A 22,952-nucleotide genomic window follows, 5' to 3' on the forward strand; every position below is an offset into this window, starting at 1 on the left:
CACAAAGCCATGAAAAGATAATTTTGGCTTTACTATAAATTACTGCAAATTCTGAACCTGCTTGGAATGCCTGCCCGTGCCTTGAACTCACCCATGCCTGGCTCTCTGACCAGATAGCAGCCCTCTCTGAAACTTTAGTGACACCTCATAAATATTGGCCTTCCTTGGCCAGATAACGACCCTCTCTGAGGCTCTAATGATCCTCATAGATTCTGATGTTGGGGCCAGCAAAAACTGTAAACTACCGTTTGTGTTATGCTCCTCAGAGTTCTGTTATCTGTAACCCCCCTTTGTGTAACTTTCTGGGCTATAAAGCTGAACTGCAGGAAAGCTGCGGCTGCTGTCTTGTTCCTGCGGTTTTGGGTGGGAGAGGCAGCCCGGCCGGTCGAAATAATAAGCTTGCTTTAATTTGATTTTAATTGGAGTCAGTGCTCTTTTCTTGCGTCCTGGTCTAACAGCTGTGTCCCTGTAGTATGCTGTTTTTAAGTCCTCTGGGTATAAACTGAGGAGTGGAATAGCTGGATCAAATGGTGGTTCCATTCCAAGTTTTCTAAGGAATCTCCATACTGTTTTCCATATTGGCTGCACCATTTTGCAGTCCTACCAGCAGTGTATGAGTGTGCCTTTTTCCCCACATCCTTACCAACCCTTATTATTGTTTGTATTTTTTTTTAAAGAGAGAGAGAGAGAATTTTAATATTTATTTTTTCAGTTTTCAGCGGACACAACATCTTTGTTTGTATGTGGTGCTGAGGATCGAACCCGGGCCGCACGCATGCCAGGCGAGCGTGCTACCGCTTGAGCCACATCCCCAGCCCTGTTTGTATTCTTAATAGCTGCCATTCTGACTGGAGTAAGATGAAATCTTAGAGTAGTTTTGATTTGCATTTCTCTAATAGCTAGAGTGTTGAACATCTTTTTATATATTTGTTGATTGATTGTATATCCTCTTCTGAGAAGTGTCTGTTCAGGTCCTTGGCCCATTTATTGATTGGGTTATTTGTTATTTTGGTGTTTAGCTTTTTCAGTTCTTTATATACCCTAGAGATTAGTGCTCTGATGTGCAAGTGGTAAAAGTTTGCTCCCAAGCTGTAGGCTCTCTCTTCACCTCACTGATTTTTTCCTTTTGTTGAGAAGAAACTTTTTAGTTCCAATCCATCCCATTTATTAATTCTTTTTTTTTAAATTTTGTTTTTAAAGACCTTTATTTCACTTTTTTTTATGTGGTGCTGAGGTTCGAACCCAGGGTCTCGCGCCTGTGAGGCGAGCGCTCTATCGCTGAGCCACAGCCCCAGTCCCATCCCATTTATTAATTCTTGTTTATACTTCTTGCGCTATAGGAGTGCTCTTAAGGAAATAGTGTCCTAATCCGATATGATTGAGATCTAGGCCTACTTTTTCTTTTGTTAGACGCAGGGTCTCTGGTTTAATTCCTAGGTCCTTGATCCACTTTGAGTTGAGTATTATGCATGGTGAGAAATAGGGATTTAATTTCATTTTGTTGCATATGGAGTTCCAGTTTTCCCAGCACCATTTTTGAAGAGGCTGTCTTTTCTCCAATGTATGTTTTTGGAGCCTTTGTGTAATATAAGATAACTGTAAATGGGGCTGGAGTTGTGGCGCAGTGGTAGAGCGCTAGCTTAGCACATGTAAGGCCCTGGGTTCGATCCTCAGCACCACATAAAAATAAATTAAAAAAAAAAAAATAAAGGTACAATACCTTGGGTCTAACTACAACTAAAAATAAATATTTTTTTTAATAAAAAAATAAGATAACTGTAATTATGTGGGTTAGTCTCTGTGTCCTCTATTCTGTACCATTGATCTACCAGTCTATTTTGGTGCCAGTACCATGCTGTTTTTGTTAGTGTTGCTCTGTAGTATAATTTAAGGTCTGGTATAGTGATGCCACCTGCTTCATTCTTCTTGCTAAGAATTGCTTTGGCTATTCTGGGTCTCTCATTTGTCCAGGTGAATTTCATGACTGCTTTTTCTATTTCTATGAGGAATGTCATTGGGATTTTGATTGGAATTGCATTAAATCTGTATAATGCTTTTAGTTATATGGCCATTTTGACATATTAATTCTTCCTATCCAAGAACAAGGGAGATATTTCCATCCTGTAAGATCTGCCTCAATTTCTTTCTTTAGCGTTCTGTAGTTTTCTTTGTAGAGGTCTTTCACCTCTTTTGTTAGGTTAATTTGCAAGTATTTTTTTTTGAAGCTATTATCAATGGCATAGTTTTCCTCGTTTCCCTTTTAGAGGATTTGTCCCTGACAAATTTATGCCTATGATTTTCTTTTTAAAATAATAGCCATCCTAATGATCATATGAGGTGTATTTCATTGTTTATCTGGAAATGTCATATTAATTTTTCTTTCTATTTTTTTTTAATATTTATTTTTTAGTTATTGGCGGACACAACATCTTTGTTTGTATGTGGTGCTGAGGATCGAACCCTGGCCACACGCATGCCAGGCGAGCGAGTTACCGCTTGAGCCACATCCCCAGCCCTCAATTTTTTTTTAAAGAGAGAGAGAATGAATCTTTTTTTTAGATGGACACAACACAACACAATGCATTTATTTATTTATTTATTTTTATGTGGTGCTGAGAATCGAACCCGGGTTGCGCCCGTGCTAGGGGAGCGCTCTACCGCTGAGCCACAATCCCAGCCCTCTTTCTTTCTTTCTTTCTTTTTTTTTTTTTTAAGAGAGAGAATTTTTAATATTTATTTTTTTTTTTTAGTTTTTGGCGGACACAACATCTTTGTTTGTATGTTGTGCTTAGGATCGAACCCGGGCCGCACACTTGCCAAGCGAGCGTGCTACCGCTTGAGCTGCATCCCCAGCCCCTCCCAGCCCTCTTTCTATTTTTTTTTTTTATGGTAGTGGGGATTGAACCAAGGGATGCTTTACCACTGACCCCTATCCCCAATTCTTTTAATTTTTTTTTTTTTAATCTTGAGACAGGTTTTTTTTAAGTTACTGAGGTCTTAGTAAGTATCTGAGGCTGGGATTACAGGTATGTGCCATGGTGCCCAACTCCCTCCATGCTTATGATACTAAATTTGAAGAACCCCTTATTTCTTTTCTTTCTGTGTCTGCTTGAATGTTTCCTGAGTTGGGGAACTCACTGGATAGACTTTTCATTCCTGTGTTCATCTCAAATCTTCGTCTCTATGCTTCTCTGCCCTGGTCCCAGTTTTATCATTCATTAGGCCTTTCTTCAGAGCTCTTCACTTGTCACCTTCTGCCTAGGGATGGAGGTGAGAGGTTGTTTGAGGGGAGTGGGCTTGAGCTGAGACTAATAAATGAGGAGAATATCTCAGTATCCAGGTTCTAGGTAGTTATCTGCTCTCTGAGTGGCTCATCCTTCCTCAAATATCTCCAAGGTTCCTGTTAAGATAACCTGATAACCTGATTGAGGATAGCTTACTCAGGGCCCTGTTTTCCATGCTTGGGTGGAGAGGACCACATTACGTATCCCCCAAATCACGATTTGTTGTTAGTACTAGTGTGACCGTCCATGTAATACCCATGTGATGTGAAATGAAGGTGGTTTTCCTGAGTCCAAGGCCTTCTCTTGTGTCCAGGATCTACATGTCCAGGACTGACCATTGTTCTCCAATTTCTCTACAGGAGCTGATTGACCTCAAGATGCTTCAGTGCAAGAGAGTTGTCAATGGTGAGTCCAGCCCTGGCCCAGAATTGTGTGTGTGCTCATTTGGCTTAGGTGACACTACCACTGGCCCTACCTGGGTTCCTGCCTGGCTGCATAATGTGTGTGGATCATGTGCTCCCTTGAGAGCAGTCATTGCTCTCCACCTAAAGCCTGATGTGAAGCAGGCTAAGAATGCCTTGGTGACATAGAAATGACCATGTTTCGTATACAGAAGGGACCCTAGGATCCTTGAAGTCACAATGGCTTCAGTGCTTGGCCTGGCCTGTGACTTGGGCAAGTCATAGGACTTCTTTCCACCACAATTTCTTATCATTCAAATGTAATTATGAGCCTTAGTTTACTTAAATTGTATAGTTAAAGTGAAGACGAAATAAGATAAGGAAACAGTAAGTAGTTTGTACACCTTAAGCCCTGTGAAAATGGAAGTGCTTGTGGTGAACTGTGGGTTTTCTTCTAGTTTATTGATGAGGCTGATTCTGCTTTAATTAGAGTTGTGGTAATCTTTGAGGTTTCTGATACATACATATGTACATATACACATGTATATATCAAATCTTGATATTTCACAAAAAGTCATGACTCAATTTCGTCAAATTTTCTTTTATTTACATTTTTGTATGTTATGAAAAAAATCAATATTATGAATCCATAAAACCTAGAAAATGAAAATCCTCCATAATCTCATACTTAAAGAGTTAATCAGGGTGGGTACAGTGGCACACCTCTGTAATCCCAGTGACTCATGAGGCTGAGGCAGGAGGCTACCCTCAGCAACTTAGCAAGACCTGTCTCAAAATTAAAAATAAAGAGGCTTAGGGATGTAGCTCATTGGAAAATTACCCCTAGTTTGAATCTCCAGTACCAAAAAGAAAGGTTATTATAGGGTTTTGCATGTAGCTCAGTGGTAGGAACTTCCCCAGCGTTCATGAGATTCTGGGGTCATTCCCATGTACCACCACCACAACAAAAGAATTAAGCATAAAGAGGAATAATGTGGGTTTTCCTACGCGTATATTATGAAAAATGTGTAATATTTAAAAATGTGACCACTTTTTATCTGTGCCCCCTTCCCTTGGGATTGTGTGGCATATACTGTTTAGCCACTTTTTTACATTTTTGCCTATCAGATACATTAAAATTGGTTTCCCTAGTGCCTTTACTGGGGTTTCAGTATTTTGCTTTTATCAGTAAACTTCATTATAAGCACACCCTAGTTTTTGTGGTTCTCTCACCTTTCTTCCTGCCAGTGTTAAGCTTTCTCTGTGAGAGATTACTTCGATTACCTCTCCCAACATGTCTTTTTAGCCTTCTAAGCTGTTCAATGCTGGGATGATAATTCCAGATTCCATTTATGGAAATGCTTTACATGCTTTAAAGATCTTAGTTCTCAAAACAGCCTTCAAGATAGGTATATTCACCCATCTGCCACATTGTATATTTTTATTATATTAGTCATCTTTGAAAGTCAATGATGATAGAAGCTTTTGTTGAGCTTCTGGTGTGGCTCAGCAGTAGTGCATTTGTCTGGCATGTGTGAGGCACTGGGTTTGGTTCTCAGCACCACACACATAAATAAAATAAAGGTCAATCAACAACTAAGAAAAAAAAAGAAGAAGGATATATGAGATGTAGTTGATTTTTGTTAATGTTCGGTTAAATTGCTGAGAAACACTTAAAATCTATTCATGACTATTGAACCAGGTGACCCTAGGGGAAATACAGGATTAGGTTTTTGCTAGCCTCTGGTCATATTTTCATCATCTGATCATCACTTACACTTAGTTTATTTCATTTGTTTCTGTTCAAAGACATGCTGTTTATTTATTTAGGAGCTAGGGTTCAAACCCAGAGCCTTGTGCATGTTAAGCATATGCTCTCGTGGAGCGGTACTGGCAGCTCCAACCAATATATCATTGATTCATTAACCTTGAACTCAAGAGCCAATAGCACTATATTGTCATAACCAAGGCTTATCGAATACAAGTGTTTTGACCTTTAGGTTCACCACAGCCTTCTTTTGCTTAAGATAATAGACAGAACTTCAGCACTATGCTTGGATCCATTTTAAACAGTGAGATCACTAACAAAAAGCACCAAAATACACAAAATGAAGGGCTAAATATACCATAAAAAGGGCTCATTTTTACAGTATAAGAGCTAAAACAAGAAGACAAGTGGCACTGTGTTTGAACTCAGCTGGAGATGTGTATGTACATCAGGTGACTCCAATTTGTTGTCACTTACTGTCTGTCCCTGAATGACTGGAAACACCACATGTATTGATTCAGGGTTATAAATTAATTTTACTAAATCGATGAATTTGAAAATATGCAACTGCAAATAATAGTGAAGACTGACTGAAATAGAGTACTCCTCCACTTAATTACTCTAAGTAATTAAGAAATGATCACTTGCAGACCCTCAAAGTGCCATCTTCCAGGACAGTTCTAGTATTGAAACACAAATTAAATGTGTGTACATTTTTTTCCAGTATTTCAAAAAATTGTAAAGTGCTTGTAATCACGCAGAAAAAGTGCATAAAACCTAAATATGCAATTTAACAAATAATTATAAAGTGAACCAACCATTACCTGTGTCGTGAGATGGACCATATCAGCACCTTAGATGCCTCCCAGTGCATACTTATTTTGTAGGAATCATCTGATCCCTTTTTTCTTTTCAAGGTTATACTTGGCTGTGTTCACTGCCAGGGCTTAGGCTAGTCTGAACTTGCATCCCATGTGTTTGTGTTTTCTTGCAGAGGTGCTCAAAACAGTGGATTTTGTAGCCCCTGATGACCGAGTCATCTTCCGCACCTGTGAAAGAGAACAGAGCAGAGTGGTCTTCCAGATGGTATGAGACCCTAATGTCAAGTGTCCTCCTGAGTATTCCTATCTCCTGTTTCATTGCTTGGGTCCTGTGCTGGCCACTATTGAGTGCCTGAGCTACTTTGCATAGCAGGGACTTCCTGAAGATTTGACCATTTTTCAAAGGGTCATTCCTGAGTACTTACAGTATTGGAGACAGATTATGGAAATCAAGCTGACACAGTCTGTTACATGCCTGCAAGTCTCAGATTTAATTTACTTAATTAAAGGTCTCTAGATTTATTTTTCTAATCTGTAACATTGAGTATTCATATCATACTGCTTATTTTTTATAGTCTGAATTTATTTCCTATCAAAGGAATTAGATTTCCTTAACAGTAAACTTTTGAATTTTTTGTTTGTATTTGTTTTTTTGATAGCAGGGATTGAGCTCAAGGGTACTCAACCCCTGAGCCACATCCCCAGCCCTTTTTATTTTTTATTTTGAGACAGGGTTTCACCAAGTTGCCTAAAGCTTTACTGAATTGCTGAGGCTGGCTTTAAACTTGCAATATTCCTGCCTCAACCTCCCCAGCCACTGTGATTATAGGTGTGTGTCTCGGTGTCTGGGTAGTTAAACTATAGCTCTCTTCTCTTGCACTAGACATTTCTTGGAGCTTTTTTAGAAATAGCTCCCAAAAGATGTTTAAGTTTTTATAAAGTTGATGACAATGAGTGGGTATGTGATCAAGTAGATATAATTATGGACTCTAAGTTGTGGTATCTGAATGTTTTCTATAAGATTTTTTTTCATGTTTTTGTATGTTGGAAAGTAACAACAGCATTAATGACATTGTTTAGGCCTTCCAAGTCCATCTTTTTTTTTTTTAAACCAGTGAGCTAATATATTGGGCTGGCTTTTTTGGAGAAAACTGGCCCAAACTGCTTGTTGGCATGACAATGTGTGTGTTGTGTGTGTGTGTGTGTGTGTGCCTGTGTGTGTGTGTGTTTGTAAGAGCGAAATAGAGAGTGGAAAAGAAAGAGTGTGTGTGTGTGTGTGTGTGTGTGGTGGGGGAGATGGGTGTGTTTGTCACGCACATTTGCCTTTTTCAGGGCATTGGTTGATGAAGCCTTTTGTGTTCCTAGGGAACCTCAGATGCAGAGCGAGCACTTGCTGTGGCCAGGCTTGTGTAAGTTCCTCCCTCTTGAGCTCCCTTTGTCTTTACTGGAGTTAAGAGGTCTTACTGTCACTGGTGACTTTGGAAGTGACCCACACTTCTGCCTCCTGGCATGTTACTATTTTCAACTGAGGGTGATTTCCTTTCCTGTTTATGGCATCTGAAGGCTGTCCTGGGATTCAAATGTACCCACTGTTCCCAGACCGCAGAGACCCCCATGTGAAGGCCCAATTTTAATGTTTATTTATGGGATTCCCTTTTTGGGGGATACTTCTGATTGTGAGTCCTGAGGCTTTAACTCTCAGTGTAGGTGAAACTTATTGCTTCTGGAGTTAATAAAGGCAGCAGAGTATTCACGGTTTAAGAGTGGGTTTTAGAGTTAATGGTTTGCTACTGGCTAACTGTGTGACCTTAGGAAGTTACTTAACCTTGCTGATCATTTTGTTCCTTTCTGTGTGAAAGGATACCAGTAGTAGTAACATCCTCTGGCATAGTGTAGGGCAAGTGAAATAAGGCATGTTATTTGGAGAATGTCACACATTGGGAGTGCTTAGTAAATGTTCCCTTCTGATATTGATGACAGTGATAGCAAGAAGAGACTCGGGCAGTAATTGCTTTTGATCACAGACTGTTAAAATCAGAGAATGAGGTCCAAGTTCTTTCTACATTTGATAATTATTTGGAGTAAGCTACCTGTGTCACCCAGCAACTGAAGGCAGTCCTGTAAGTTATGCCAGAGGAGTTGCTGTGGCAAAGGGCTCTTGTGCTTATGTCACATCTTTGCCTTGGCAAATAGCTTTCATTACCCCAGTGAGAAATGCTGCCTTGGAATTGAATTTAGCATGAGTGTAACTTGGTATTTGAATTATCTGACACAACTCCATTGTAACAAAGACCTCAATACCTAGCTCTTTTCAATGTATAGATACGTTATGTCTTTCCTCTGGAACTCTGCTCAGATGAAGTCTGTCATTGAGGGTGGTGTGTTTCTTGAATCCAGACTCACAATGACAGGTTAATGAGCACAGACTCATCCATGCTTTTTACTCTAGTTTCTTCCCTCAGTTTGAATGTTGTTGTTTTTTTTTTTTTTTAATATTTACTTTTTACTTGTAGGTGGACACACAATATCTTTATTTCATTTTCTTATATGTTGCTGAGGATCGAACCCAGTGCCTCATGTATGCTAGTTGAGCACTCTACCTCTGAGCCACAACTCCAGCCCTTTAATGTTTATTTCCTTTTTGCTTTTCATGTTGTTCCAGAGAAAATGATGTAGCTGGTATTGACGTCAACATGGGCTGTCCAAAAGAATATTCCACCAAGGTAAATTGATTTCTTTATATTTCTCAGAAGTATCCTATGGAGATTAAAGGAAGCTAACAAGACATGATGGCTAGGTACAGTACCCAGTTCTGGACTAGATCCTGAGCTGGATGAAGAAAATGCTTGAAAGTCTGTTAGTGGATCAATAAGCACAACTGGAACAGGGCCAGGCATGGTGGTCCATGCCTGTAATCCCAGTTATTTGGAAGGCTGAGGCAGGAGGATTGCAAATATGAAGCCATCCCAGGCAACTTAGGCAGACCTTGTCTCAAAATAAAACAATAAAAAGAACTGGGGATGCAGCTCATTTGTACAGCATTTGCCTAGCATGTACAAGGCCCAGGGTCAACCCCAGGTACTGTTTAAGGAAAAAAAAAAGGCCAAAAAAAAAAAATAATAATAATAGGACCTGGGCTTTGTCAAGATGCTGTGTCATATCAGAAGAGATCAGACTAGAAGGCTATGTTAAGCCTGAGAACAGAGTGGAAAGGCACCCTTAAACTTGTTTTTGATGAGGAAATGTGGTCCTTGAGGAAGAGTTATAGGACAGATGAGAAGAGTGGCATGTGCAGGAGCATGGAGGCCCCTAGGTGGTGAAGCCAGAACTGTGAATGGCTCATTTTCATCAGAGGACTGGGGAATAGGAGATGAAGAGGGAGCAAAGGAGCATAGGATCGCAAACTTTAGTTGGGATCAGATCAGCTGGACTTGGACTTTGGTATCTTTGCCCCCCCCCCTTTTTTTTTGGAGCAGAGAAGCCATGTGTCTAGTGGATTAGAATGACAAAAGGCCAGAGGTTTGGATATGGGTATTGGCTGGCAAATTGTTGGGTGTGTGGTGATGGGATAAAGTGGTTGTAGTTCAGGAAGGATTGACTGGTAGCCAGGAAGCAGGTTTCTTTTTCTTTAGCTGTGATCAGATGTTGAAAAAGGACAGGTTTGGAATAGATAATAAAAGCAGGTTGAGGTTGCTGAGTGTAAGGCATCAGAGCAGAAGGTCGACAGTGTAGACATAGTAGATGTTCCCCTGGCCCAGTGTTCAGAGTCAGCCACTATGCTCTGAGAAGTCACCCAGCCTGACACCAATGCTTTAGGTAAGGAGGCTTCAGAATGCCTGCCTGCCTGCTTAATAAACCAGAGGGCTTTGTGGATATTACCTTCAAAAAATTAACAGAAATTTGCAATTGTCTATGAGCAGTTGAAAACTTATTGCTGTTTTTTCTCATGACTGTGTGCTACTCCGTTCTATAAGGAGCAGAGTTGAAATGATTTGGAATGATCTCCTGATGTTGTGAGAAGAGCAATGAGAAGAATTTCAAATAGTGTACTACTGTATACTTAAGGAAAATGGGAAATGAGTATTTATATATGTTGCCTTTTTTATTTATAGAATATAATTGAAAAGACAAAACAATAAACCAGGGACTTTGACTACTTCTGGGGAAGGAAACTTGAGTTTTATTCAGTCTTATATAGGCAGTACATTTATACTCTGGGGTGCTACTTAAAATAATGAGCAACTGGCACTAGCCAGTCAGAACAGATACCAACCAGTATGCCGTAGCAGCACAGGCCAGCTACTGTCTGCCCTGTCCTCCTGCTTTAAACAGTATGAAAGTGTAGGTTGAACTGGATACAGTGGTACATGCCTATAATTCCAGTGACTCCACAAGGTACACAGGAGGATCTCAAGTTTGAGGGCAACCTCAGCAATCAGCTCCCTGTCTCAAAGAAAATTGAGATTGTCAATTAAAAAAAGAGTCTCTTATCCCTTAAGTAGGGAAAATTGTACTTTCTTAACTTTTGAACCTCTTGCATTTTGAATGTATTATCTATTTAAAAAAAAAAAAAGGAAAAAATTAGAAAGAAAGGAAGGAAATTCCATTGTGGAAAATTGCTGTGAAAGGGGCAGTGAGCTTGAATTTTAGATCCTGTAATTCTTTAAGGAAGGGCTGCATTGTGTGTGTGTGTGTGTGTGTGTGGTGAAGGACAGATGCAGCTGGGTGAGTGTCCAGGCTTCCTTGAGGCCTCTGAAGTTTGTATCCTCCTGCCTCTAAAGTTTCTATCTGAAATGCAGAGCTAATGGCTCTTCCTCCCTGCCAATTCTCTAAATGCAGGCCCAATATGTCCAGTTTGTGGTGATTTTTTTTTTTGGGGGGGGGGCGGGGGCGGGGCGGGTACCAGGGATTGAACTCAGGGTCATTTAACTACTGAGCCATATCCCCAGCCTTTTTTATTTTTAATCTTGAGACAGTCTCACCAAGATGCTGAGGCCGGCTTTGGACTTGTGATTTTACTCGCTTGCCCTCCCAAGCTGCTGGGAGTATTGGTGTGCACCACTGTACCTGGTAGTCTGTGATGATTTAATGTACTCTTTGAATCTGTCATCCTTAAGCATGAAATTAAAACTGTAACAACTGAACTTAAACTTTCTGAGCGCATCCTGTGAACATTCAATAGTTATGTAGTGTATATACTGTATTTATTGGATTTTTCTCCCCTTTATTCAGATTTTTAAAATATTTTTAGTTGTAGATGGACACAATACCTTCATTTATTTTTACATGGTGCTGAGGATCGAACCCAGTGCCTTCCACATGCAAGGCGAGCACGCTACCACTGAGCTACAGCCCCAGCCCCTCAGATTTTTAAAGATTCCCTCCTCTTTTACTTTCCCCTGAGATGCTAATTATTAAAGTAATTCATTGTATTGGCTAGAACATAGGAAATGTAGAAAATTCTAACAAGAGGGCTCTGTTTGTGGCTCAGTGGTGGAGTGCTTGCCTGGAATGTGTGGGGCACAGGGTTTGATTCTCAGAACTGCTTAAAAATAAATTAAATAAAGACCCATTGACAACTAACAAAATTAAATAAAAAATAAGAAATTTGTAAAGAGAGCAAGGTATCATGGCACATGCCAATAATCCCAGCTCCTTGGGAGGCTGAGACAGGAGGATCACAAGTTTGAGGCCAGCCTGAGCAAGTTCTGAGACCTTGTCTCCAAATAAAAAATAGAAAATGCTGGGTATATAGATAAAAGGTAGAACAACCCTGGAATGAATTTCCAGTAGTGTAGACGGACAAAAGAAAAGGACAAGAAAATTGTTGTTGATAATGTCCTGAGAATGGGAAGTGTGCACTTATAAAGAAACATGCACTTACAAAGAAGTTACTCGATACCAATGAGAAGGAGGAATACAAATGATAGCTTTTAAATACAGTCGCTGGCTCTGCCGAGCTCTGAAAACTCAAGTTCAAGCTGCATTAGTTTCCCATGTCAAACTGAACCAAGGCCCTAGTTGCAACGCCATTGCAAATCATTTGCAACCACCTGCAGGGATTCTTTCAAATTTTTGTATATTTGAATAACTGTATAATTAACAACAGCAACAATAAAATTTTTTATTTCTTTAAAAAAATATGAGTAAAATTTTTTTAAAAAGATGCATTAAGTGTTATAGGTAAATACAAGACCTCTCTACAGAGAGGCTCAGCCAGCCAGCTTCTTTGACATTGGTCTCTTGGTAGAAATTTTGGGGCTGGGACAACCCAGGGACTTTTCTGCCTCTGTTGGAGCTCGGCGTTTCTTGGGAGCCTCTCTGGCTCTCTGGGTTGGCTTTTGGGCTGGCTTCTGGGCTGGCTTCTCTGCTGGCTTTTCTGCTTTGGCCTTTGGTGGAGTGGCCAAGGGAACATCTCCATAGAGCCGGTAGCCACCAACCAGGCAGTATGTCTCTCCATGCCAGCCCACCTGGGTTTCTCCACATCCTCTGTAGAGGACATGGTAGTATGCAGGTGTAGGAGGAGATGTGGAAGGCACTGCTGCTGGAAAGAAAACAGAACTTATGAGACACTTCTGTTACTTGTGTTTTGTGCACTCAGCTGCTAGTACCTCCCTCTCCTAATCTTTCCTGTTTCTGACTGAAGCCCTCTTCTCTGCATGGCATCCCAAACATAGCCTTTGCCTGTTAACCTCTATGGTTGCTTTGCCTGTCTCCTCAAGGGATGATTGCTATCAAAGTAATTGAGTTCTGTGGAGCCAAAGGAAGCATGAGGATAATAGTCAAACCTCAGAATTATCCCAAACAGCCCTCCCTCAGTCTCTCCCTTCTACAACTGAGAAAAATATCTTAAGGTCTGTCATTTCTGAGTTTTTCATGGAAATAATTTTCAAGGTTTGGAAAATCTGGTCTAATATAAATTGGATTAGAACCCCTCCCACCTTAGCAGCTCCCTGTGGGACCCATTGTTACAGCCTGTTTCAGCCACACTGAATTCTAGACTAATTTTTATAGATTTTTGTAATTCTTTTTTTTTTTCCGTGGGGTGGGGGGTTGGCTACCAGAGATTGAACTCAGCGGCACTCAACCACAGAGCCACATCCCCAGTCCTATTTTGTATTTTTTTTAGAGGCAGGGTCTCGCTGAGTTGCTTAATGCCTCACTTTTGCTGAGGCTGGCTTTGAACTCACAATCGTCCCCTCTCAGCCTCCCGAGCCACTGGGATTACACATATGCACCACTGTGCCCAGCTGCTTTTTTTTTTTTTTTTTGAGATTATGTTTTACTATGTTTCCCCCAGACTAGACTCGAATTGAGCTCAAGCAATTCTCCTGCCTCAGCCTCCTGAGTAGCTGGGATTATCGTTCCATACCACTGTGCCCAACTCTACCACTTTCTGAAGGCTATATACTGGGGCAGAGGGATTAAGAGAATGAGATCCAAATTCTCGATACCAAGTTTAGGCACAATAGCCTTTGCACATCCATTTCTTGAGACATCGTTTCCTCAGAACTCCAGTCTCTGTATCACTTCACCTCTCCCCCTGGCCCTTCTGTTCTTCCCAACTGCCTGAGAACACCCTTTTTCTCAGCATTTCAGACTGGGATGTGAAGGGGATCCATGTGAGTGTATCCATGACAGTATGCTATAGGTGCCTGGGTCTGAAGGTGAGGTTCATAAGAGACTGATAGCCCTTCCTCAAATGCTTCAATTATCCCTGGATAACAAAAGCACACTGGGCTTCTTTAAGACTCTTATTAAGAAAGGATCTGAGAATGAAGCCTCCTTCCTGTTTTGGTGATGAGTGCTCTCACCATGTTGCCCAGGCTTCATTATGTTTCCGCCCAGATCCTTGAGCCCAACTCCTAGGCTCAGGTACTCTTTCCATTTAGCCACCCAAGCAGCTGGGACTATAGGTGTGTACTAGACTATAGCTGTGCTCTGAAGGAAGCATTGGGGGAGGCTAAAGGGGAAGGCTAGATTGATAAAGATTAGAACCTTTCTGAATACTTGCCCTCAGCAGTGAGCAGAAACACTGTGGGTCCGTGAGGGAGCACCAGACCATTGGTCTTACTCATGGGTAGGGAAGGTCTGAGGTGTGATGGGGAAACCCCAAAGGAAGATGTGGCAGTCAAGTGAGGTTGTATATTTACCAGGGCTCCATTACAGATGCCTGGCCTAGGCCTACCTGCTGCTGTGCTCTCCCAGGGGACAGCGGACAAGTTAGATTGAATATAAAATATTCGGTCAGACATATTCTCTGAAGCAGCCAGACACTTTGGTGTCTTGTAGAGAACTGGTAAAGAAGTTCCTTAGCATTAATCTGCCATGGAAACTGAGGCTTGTGATGTCATCACTACCCAGTGAGATCACAGAAGGAATGTGTGTCTTGAGTGGCAGGCTTCAGATCCTTGCTATTTTATGGAAAATAGGGTGAAAGAAGGAAACTCTGCTTCGACCCTCCCTTCTGACCTTTCCTAGTCAACTAGTCTGTCTGTGTAGTACAAATGGGAGTTGAGAACAGCCCATGACCACAGGTGGTATGAGAACCCAAATTATTAAACTGGTTAGTCATGATTAAATACAGAGACAAGTAGGTTGCATGGCCCTGATTCTAAGTATTTAAGTGTTGGAGAGGCAGAGACTTGAGTGGATTATTTGTTGGGGGAATGCTCCTTGGAAGTGGGCCTGAATGTAAATTAAGATTTGGGCTTGCATGGTGGTGTACGCCTATAATTCCTTTCACTTGAAAAGCTGAGGCCGGAGATTTTTTTAATTCAAAGCCTGTCTCAGCAACTTAGTCCCTAAGCACCTCAGTGAGACCCTGTCTGCAAATGAAATAGAAAAGAAGGTTTGGGGCTGTTGCCCAGTGGTACAATGTTCCTGAGTTCACTTCCCAGTACCAAAAAAAAAAAAAAAAAGAACATGTTGAAAAACATTCCATTTAGGAATTGCCGCAGTCTGGCTGGGCACAATCAGAAGCCACTTGTCAAAAGAAACTAACTTTATTTTTAGAACCAAACACGCCAAACAAAACAGCCTCTCAGGAAAAATCCTCAGAGCCTCAACTGCCACCACCGGCTTTCCACAAGCCTCTCTCTCCCACACAAGCTTCTTCACCTCCCACAATCCTCCTGCTCTTGAGGCCGATTGGCTGGGTCACGTGGGCGGAGCCAAAAAAGTCCCCCAATGAGCAGCTCCGTGGTCTGAAAGGGCAGGAAAACAGTCCAATGAGCATCACCGCAGAGGAGCCAATCAGCTAGATGTTGCTGGGGCCGAGGAGCCAATCAGCTAGATGTTGCTGGGGCCGCTGTGAGCCAATCATCAGCCAGCAGCTGGTGCTGGCAGCTGGAAGTTTGCTGGGGCCCCTTCGGCTGTGGCTCTCAACAGGAATAAAAGTAAAGATAGGCACCTTGGGACTTCATTCTTCCCCATAGTTTAATCCTTTAATGAGTTGGAGGTGTGCTTCAATGGTAGAGATTATTTATTTATTTATTTATTTTGGTACTAGAGATTAAACTGAGGGGCACTCAACCACTGAACCACATCCCTAGCCCTATTTTGTATTTAATTTAGAGACAGGGTCTCACTAAGTTGTTTAGCACTTTGCTTTTGCTGAAGCTTGCTTTGAACTTGAGCTCCTCATGCCTCAGCCTCCCAGGGTTCTGGGATTACAGGCCCTGAGGTGCTGGGATTACAGGCGTGTGTCACAGTGCCTGGGAATTGTAGAGCCTTGAAGTGTTTGCCTAGCATGTGTGAGGCCATGGGTTTGATCTTGGGCTCCACAAAAAAAAAAAAAAAAAAAAAAAACCGAAAAACAAATTCTTTGCACCCTCTCCTTCTTAGAAGTTAGGTCTCAAGCACATGTTAAGGGCCCTATCCAAAGTCACACAGGTAGTGTAGAAGTCTGCTCAACAGTAGGGTTTCATGTTGTTCATGTTGGGGCTCCAGATTTATAGCTAATATGGCAAACTTGTTACATTTCAAGCTGGTGGACAATGAGAAAGATGTTAAAGGTGTTCCAAGGAAAATGAGAGCCTCTAGTGAATTTATAAAGCAGGAATGACAGGCCCGTTTTAATGTAAAATTTGAAACGTCTTCATGACAAAATGACATTACAAAATTACCACATTATCATTTCAGTCCCCGTTCTTCAAAAAAAGAAAATAAACCATGTGTAGTCATTCAAGAAAAAGAAAATAAACTCAACTGATTCTTTGTTCTATACGAGGCAATTTGGAAAGTGATTTATTAAGTACATTGAATTCTACCCCATGATAATTATAGTTAAGGCAGCGCATGAAAACATCATTTATTGCTAGAAATCATGACATGACAGAAAATCAAAATGCATTTTATTCTTCACATTTTATGTGAAATACTATGCTACTATGGTCCAATGCTCAATTACTCCAATACTGGCCAGTAGCTCATCTTTCAAAGCAACAAGCAGCCCCCAGGCCCTGAGAGGCATTAAGGGCACCCTAGCTGACAAGTGTGTTCAACCTCCCAGGACACCAGGAAAGATCCGTAATCCAGAATCCCATTTTAGTTAGCCAAAATGAGGCTTGCTGAAGCCAGTGCTCTCTCACTGAGGATGCTCCTCCTGGAAGCCGCCTTCTTTGTACAGCTGCTAGTTCAATCTTCTGAACCAGCCTCACAGCTCACAGATGGGTCATAAAGCTGATGACTGCACCTGGTACCTCACTCCCAACACGGCTCACCCTCCTTGCTCTGTGGAGGGGAAAATCATCATTGACAAGAGCTCTACATGAGTGCTGTCTAGTCTCTGAGAAGCTACATCTGTGTAGGGCAGTATGTCTTGGGGGCCCTTCCTGAAGCACTGGAAGATACCTGCCCTCATTGAAGCTGGCATTTGCCCCTGAAACCTTAAGTGTTTGATCTTGTGGTCATCCAGAATATTATCCCAGCCAGTTCACAATGCTGGAACTGTTATAGAACACCAGGACTGTTCCTGAGGGTCCAGTCTTGTCTGCTTTGTCATGTTGCTTGAGGATCTGCACCAACTTGTCACCTTATTTGTTCTCTTCAGCCTCATAAATGTTTGTCTGACATGAAGCTTAATGCAGTGGAGCTTGGAACTGGTGATGGTGGTGAGAGAGTCCGGGATTCCGCCTTAAATTAGCAAGTGGCCCATGCCTTCAGATCTCATGTTTGGGGCCAACCTCAGCAGCTTAGGGAGTCCCTGTCTCATAAAGGATTCGGGCGGTCTGGGGTTGCAGCTCAGTGGTAGAGCCCTTGCCTAACATGTGAATTACTCAGTTTGATCCTTAGCATCTCATTAAAATAAATAAGTAAAACCATGTATTGTGTTCGTTTTTAACTTTAAAAAATTCTATTAAAAAAGTGGATGGGAGATTTGGTAAAGGACCCCCCCAATACACAGACAAAAAAAGTATAGGTTGAAAAGTCTCTTGTTCCTTAAGGAGGGGGAATCTTTACCTTTTAATGTTTTGAATCTCTCATATGTTTAGTGTATTATCTATTCAAAAAAAGAAAAAAGTTAGAAAGGAAGGAAGGAAGGGAATTCTATTGTGAAAAATTGCTGTGGAAGGGCCAGTGAACTTGAATTTTAGATTCTGTGATTCCATAAGGATGGTCTGGATTTTGTGTATGAGGGGTGAAAGACAGATGGAGCTGGGTGAGTTCCTGGGCTTCCTTGAGACGTCTAAGTCTTGTATCTGTGGCCCTCAAATGCAGAGCTAGTGGCTCCTCCACCCTGCCAATTCTCAAAATGCAAGCCTAGCCAAGTCTGAGGTGACTCTTTTTTTTTTTTTTTTTTTTTTCGGTGCCAGGGATTGAACCATAGGATGTTTAATCACATTCCCAGCCCTTTTTATTTTTAATTTTGAGACAAGAGTCTCACCAAGTCGCTGAAGCCCACTTTGAGCTTGTGATCTTCCTTGTTTACTCTTCTAAGCTGCTGGCAGTATAGGTATGCATTAATGCACCTGGAAGTCTGTGGTGATTTAATTTTCCCTCTGATTGAATCTGTCATCCTTGATTCTGAAATTAAACTGTAACATCCGAACTTAAATCTCTGAGCACATGCTTTGAGCATTCATTAGTATGCAATATATATACTATATTTATTGGGTTTGCTTTTCTCCCCTTCATTCAGATTTTCAAAGATTTCATTCTCTTTTACCCTCCCATGAGATATTGATTACTAAAGTAATTTATTGTAATGTCTAGAACATGGGAAATATAGAAAGTTGTAACAAGAGCTAGGTATGGTGGCTTATGCCAATAATCACAGCTCTTTGGGAGGCTGAGTTCAGTGGTAGGGCAAGCCTAGATTCAATTCTCAGTACTGCAGAAGGAAAAAAGAAAAGGGCAAGAAAATTGTTGGTAATAATCCTATTATCATGAGACAAGCATTATTGTTAGGGTTGAGTTTTAAGTGTTTCAGATATGCAGTTTCTGTTTTCTGGTATTTTTGTTTGTTTGGCATGTATCTGGATCCTCAAGACTGGGACATTGTTGCTGGCTGAGGAGAAGGGCCTGGACAATGTTTGTGTCTCTGCATTTAGTGTTGGTACTAAAGCAAGTATTGGGTATGTGAGGAAGGAGTATTTAAATCTCATCACTTAAGGAGGATCCATTGTCTTTTAACGTCTTGGAAGATGGCAGGTTTAGTTTATTATGACACTGAGACCTGAAAAAGAATTTTTTTTTCTTTAAAAAAAATCCAGATGTACTTAAACATCAAACCACATCTCTATTCCTTTTATTTTTTTTATTTTATTTTTTATTTTGAGACAGGGTCTCCATAAATTGCTTAGGGCCTGGCTATGTGGTGAGACTGATCTTGAACTTGTGAACCTCCTGCCTCAGCCTCCCAAGCCACTGGGATTATTGGCATAAGCCAAGACATCCAGCCAGAAATTCTGTAGAGCCTACTTCTAGAGATCCATGGGTTTTGCCAAGGGCATCATTGTGGTGACTTTAGAATTCATCAGATTCCTGTCCTTGTGATTATGGGCATGAATCCTGGTGTCTTCCTACTTGTTTAGGAAAATGCCAGTTGTTAATGGACCTTGGTTACAAGGTTTGCACACCATGTTACCATGGGAGGCGGGGGGTGGGCAGGAGCCAAGGAGTATCCTCCTCCAACTTAAAGCAGACCTTTCTTCTTGTTCTCTTTAGGGAGGAATGGGAGCTGCTTTGCTGTCAGATCCTGACAAGATTGAGAAGGTAAGTTCTGCATGAGTGAAAGCAGCGTCCTCAAAACATGGCTATGAACTAGAGTTGCCTAGAATGCCTCTCTCCCCCTTTCAGATTTACTGAAGTTCTCTTAGTCTATCCATTTGCAGCCTGGGAATTTTTTAGAAAGCTTCCCAGTGCCAGACGCACTGATGCACACCTGTAATCCCAGTGGCTTGGGATTACAGGTGTGCAAAGTTTTTCCAGACCTCACACAAACATCTTTATTTTGAGAAAATTTCAGCAGGTGGTCCTGAGATGCTCCCACGATGAAATCAGGGTCCTAAAACACAAAGCCTGGAACACAAAGCTCACCCACTCACCCAAACTGCTGGAAGATGGCAGGTTTAGTTTATTATGACACTGGAACAAAAGTTCACAAGTTGGCCCTAGCAATTTTAGCAAGGTCCTAAGCAACTCAGTGAGACCCTGTCTCTAAATAAAATACAAAATTGGGCTGGGGTTGTGGCTCAGTGGTCAAGTGCCTCTGAGTTCAATACCTGGTACCCTCATCCCCCACCTAAATAAAAAGCTTCCCAATGGTTTTGACATGCAGCCAGGTTTGGAAACCCTTGAGCCAGCATACAGCAGCCTTGAGTTGTATAAAAGCCTGGAACTTGGGCCCTGTCGACTAAGAGCCAGAGAGCCTGAAGACTGGGCTAGAGACTCCTCTGTGTTGTCTCTCTCCTTTCTAGGATGCTCATGAGAGCAGAGGCTAGACCACCTTTGGTGAGGGTAGGCTCTGTGTATGTGTGTGTTTGTGGGGTGGGTAGATTGTCCTCTCTAAGGGGCCTGGATGAGAGTAGCACGGGGGTTCCCCTCCATACCACTGGAGTCTCATCAGTTCTTTGAGAGCAAGCCAGGTCAGGGTCCCATGAAGCAAGCTGAAGTTAGTCTTTCTTTATTTCCCTTCCTGTGGTGATTTTGCAAATAGGCTTAATGAGTCCCCTGGGTCAGGTTGGTATTTGCTATCTAGTGCTGTGGGCTGCTAGGGGTTGTGGGGGTGATATTCTGCCATATCATACCATGTGTACCTTCCTTTCCTTTCCCAGCTCATCAGCTGTCAGCTTGTTGCTGATTGTAGCTCCTTTGTTTTGCTTTTCATGCACCATCCCTACTTCCTTGTCCAGGATTTGAGCCTCATGGTGCTTCCTGCAGATTAGAGTTACTTGGGACTCAGATACTACCATAAGAGCTGCCCTGGTTTGTTCTGGCTGTTGCTGTTCAACTGTGTATATTCTTTCTGTCCAGCTGTCTCTGGGATGTAAGAGGACCACAGTATGTGTTGGCTGGATTCCTTCTGATTTTTCCCACATACAGCCACATATGATGTTCCTCTAACCTGCATATAATGTATCCTTACCATTTCTTGGGTAGTTTCCTTTCAAAGCATATTCCAATGTTATTTTATTTGTCCCTGAAACCCCTTGAGGTACACAGGGCAGGCATTCATTAGCTGCTGCTGCTTCTTTATTGTTGTTGTTGTTAAAGCAATCTTACTGTGTTGCCCAGGCTGTTCTCAACTCATGGGCTTAAGAGATCTTCTGCCTCAGTCTTCCAAATAAATGGGACTGTTGGCATACACTACCATGCCCAATTACAATCTCATTTTGATCAAAAGTAATCAACTAGTCATGAGTGGTGGCACACTCCCAGCAGCTTGGGAGGCTGAGGCAGGAGAATCACAAGTTTGAAACCAGCCGCAGCAACTTAGTGAGGTTATAAGCAACCTATTGAGACTCTGGGTCTTAAAAATAAAAAATAAAAAGGGGCTCAGGATGTGGTTTAGTGGTAAGGGCCCTTAGATTCAATCCCTAGTACCAATAAAAAACAAAAACAAAAGCAACAACCCCTCCCCAAACAAAACAAAACAAAAACATAAAAATAAAGCACACAGAGAGAAAAATGATTTTCTTCAAGATCATATTACAAATAAGAGGCAGGCAGAGCCAACTTCGGAGTCATAGTCTTGTGATTCCTGATGCAGCGTCTGTGTCCCTTCTCAATGACATCTTCCATTAAAGGTGCCTGGCTTCATTTTTAAATGTCTAACCACAGTTCAATAGGCAGCGGAGTTTGGAACTTCCAGTGAGACACCCATGTGCAAGATGGAGTTGAAATGGATAGCCATGATGTCAGAGCAGTTAAGAGAGGGGTCCTCAGCACATGGGCATTTTCTTATCGTCTGACCTGGTTTCTCCGACCAATGCTGCTGGCTCTATCCTTTCTGACGTTCCTCTTTGAATGAGGTACATTTATTCATGAAGCAGTAGAGATGCATTCCAGATGCTTAGATCATTCTGTTTCTTCTCGGGTGAGGGAATCATATAGGTTGGCTAAATGGGGTTTGCCTCATGGAGGGGAAGTTGCAGGGTTGCAGACTTCTCCTACAAAATCCAATGTGATTTTTGCATGGGGGGGCTGGATTCAATTTAAGCCCAGATTGTACTAGCAGTTTGGGTGAGTGGGTGAGCTTTGTGTTCCAGGCTTGGTGTTTTAGGCCCCTGATTTCATCATGGGAGCATCTCAGGACCACCTGCTGAAATTTTCTCAAAATAAAGATGTTTGTGTGAGGTCTGGAAAAACTTTGAAAATACTTAATAATACCACTGAACTATACACTTAAAAAGGGCAAATTTTTTTGGGAGGGGTGGTACTAGGTATTGTACTTGGGAATACTGTGTCACTGAGCTATATACCTAGCCCTTTTTATTTTTTATTTTGAGACAGAGTCTCATTAAGTTCCCGAGGCTGGCCTTGAACTTGTGATCCTCCTGCTCAGACTCCCAAATTGCTGGGATTACGGGTGTGTGCCAACATACTGGGCCCAAGGTGGCAGATTTTATTGTATATAAATTTTATCTCAATTGAAAAAAAAAAAAAAAAAAGATGCTACCTGTTGAATTCTCTAACCTTGGAGTGGATAGGGATGGGGGATATCAGTCTATTGAAAAAAGCTTCCACCAGGTAATGCTGGTATACCTTCCCTGGATTTAGACCCTCAATTTTAGACTGTAGCTCTTAGTGATATATGGTCTCACCCCCGTCCAAGCTTTCTGTGCATCTTCTGGCTGTCCAGGGTATCATTTGTGTGAGTGAAGTTTCTTGAGTCATAGCTACCAGTGAGCAGGCCCAGAACTTGAACTCTGGTCTCACTGATACCCAAGCCTGTGGCTTCCGATCTTCCCACCTGCTCCCTCCTCAACAACCTGGGGAGATAGGGCCGCTTTTTCCCAGGAGGCCAGTTGATCTGGTGAGGCATGCCTTTGGTCGATGTTCTGCTTCTCCACTCAGATATAGGCTTGCCTCTTGTCCTTTATCCCCAGAGATCTTCACCGGGACATGTGGTGTGATGTGGACCTGGAGACTTGTGTCCAGAAGAGTTTCATGCTAGAGCCTGGCTGGAGGACTGCCTCTAGTTGTTGTTTCCCCTCAGTGCTGCCCTTGCAAG

At 41.9% G+C, this 22,952-nt stretch overlaps 1 protein-coding gene across 19 annotated transcripts in view; it reads left to right on the forward strand.

Moving 5' to 3' along the window:
* The window catches only part of LOC114081179 (tRNA-dihydrouridine(20) synthase [NAD(P)+]-like), a 103,965-nt gene that overhangs the window by 56,052 nt on the left and 24,961 nt on the right, over positions 1–22,952 (forward strand). For all 19 annotated transcript variants that reach the window (XM_071604510.1, XM_071604511.1, XM_071604512.1 and 16 more), the window contains 5 exons: positions 3,644–3,689; positions 6,448–6,539; positions 7,640–7,683; positions 8,937–8,997; positions 19,445–19,492. In XM_071604510.1, coding sequence (XP_071460611.1) covers positions 3,644–3,689; positions 6,448–6,539; positions 7,640–7,683; positions 8,937–8,997; positions 19,445–19,492 — 291 coding nt within the window. The remainder of the gene's footprint in view (positions 1–3,643; positions 3,690–6,447; positions 6,540–7,639; positions 7,684–8,936; positions 8,998–19,444; positions 19,493–22,952) is intronic.

This window comes from Marmota flaviventris, chromosome 18, assembly GCF_047511675.1.
Source record: "Marmota flaviventris isolate mMarFla1 chromosome 18, mMarFla1.hap1, whole genome shotgun sequence".
NCBI lineage: Eukaryota > Metazoa > Chordata > Mammalia > Rodentia > Sciuridae > Marmota > Marmota flaviventris.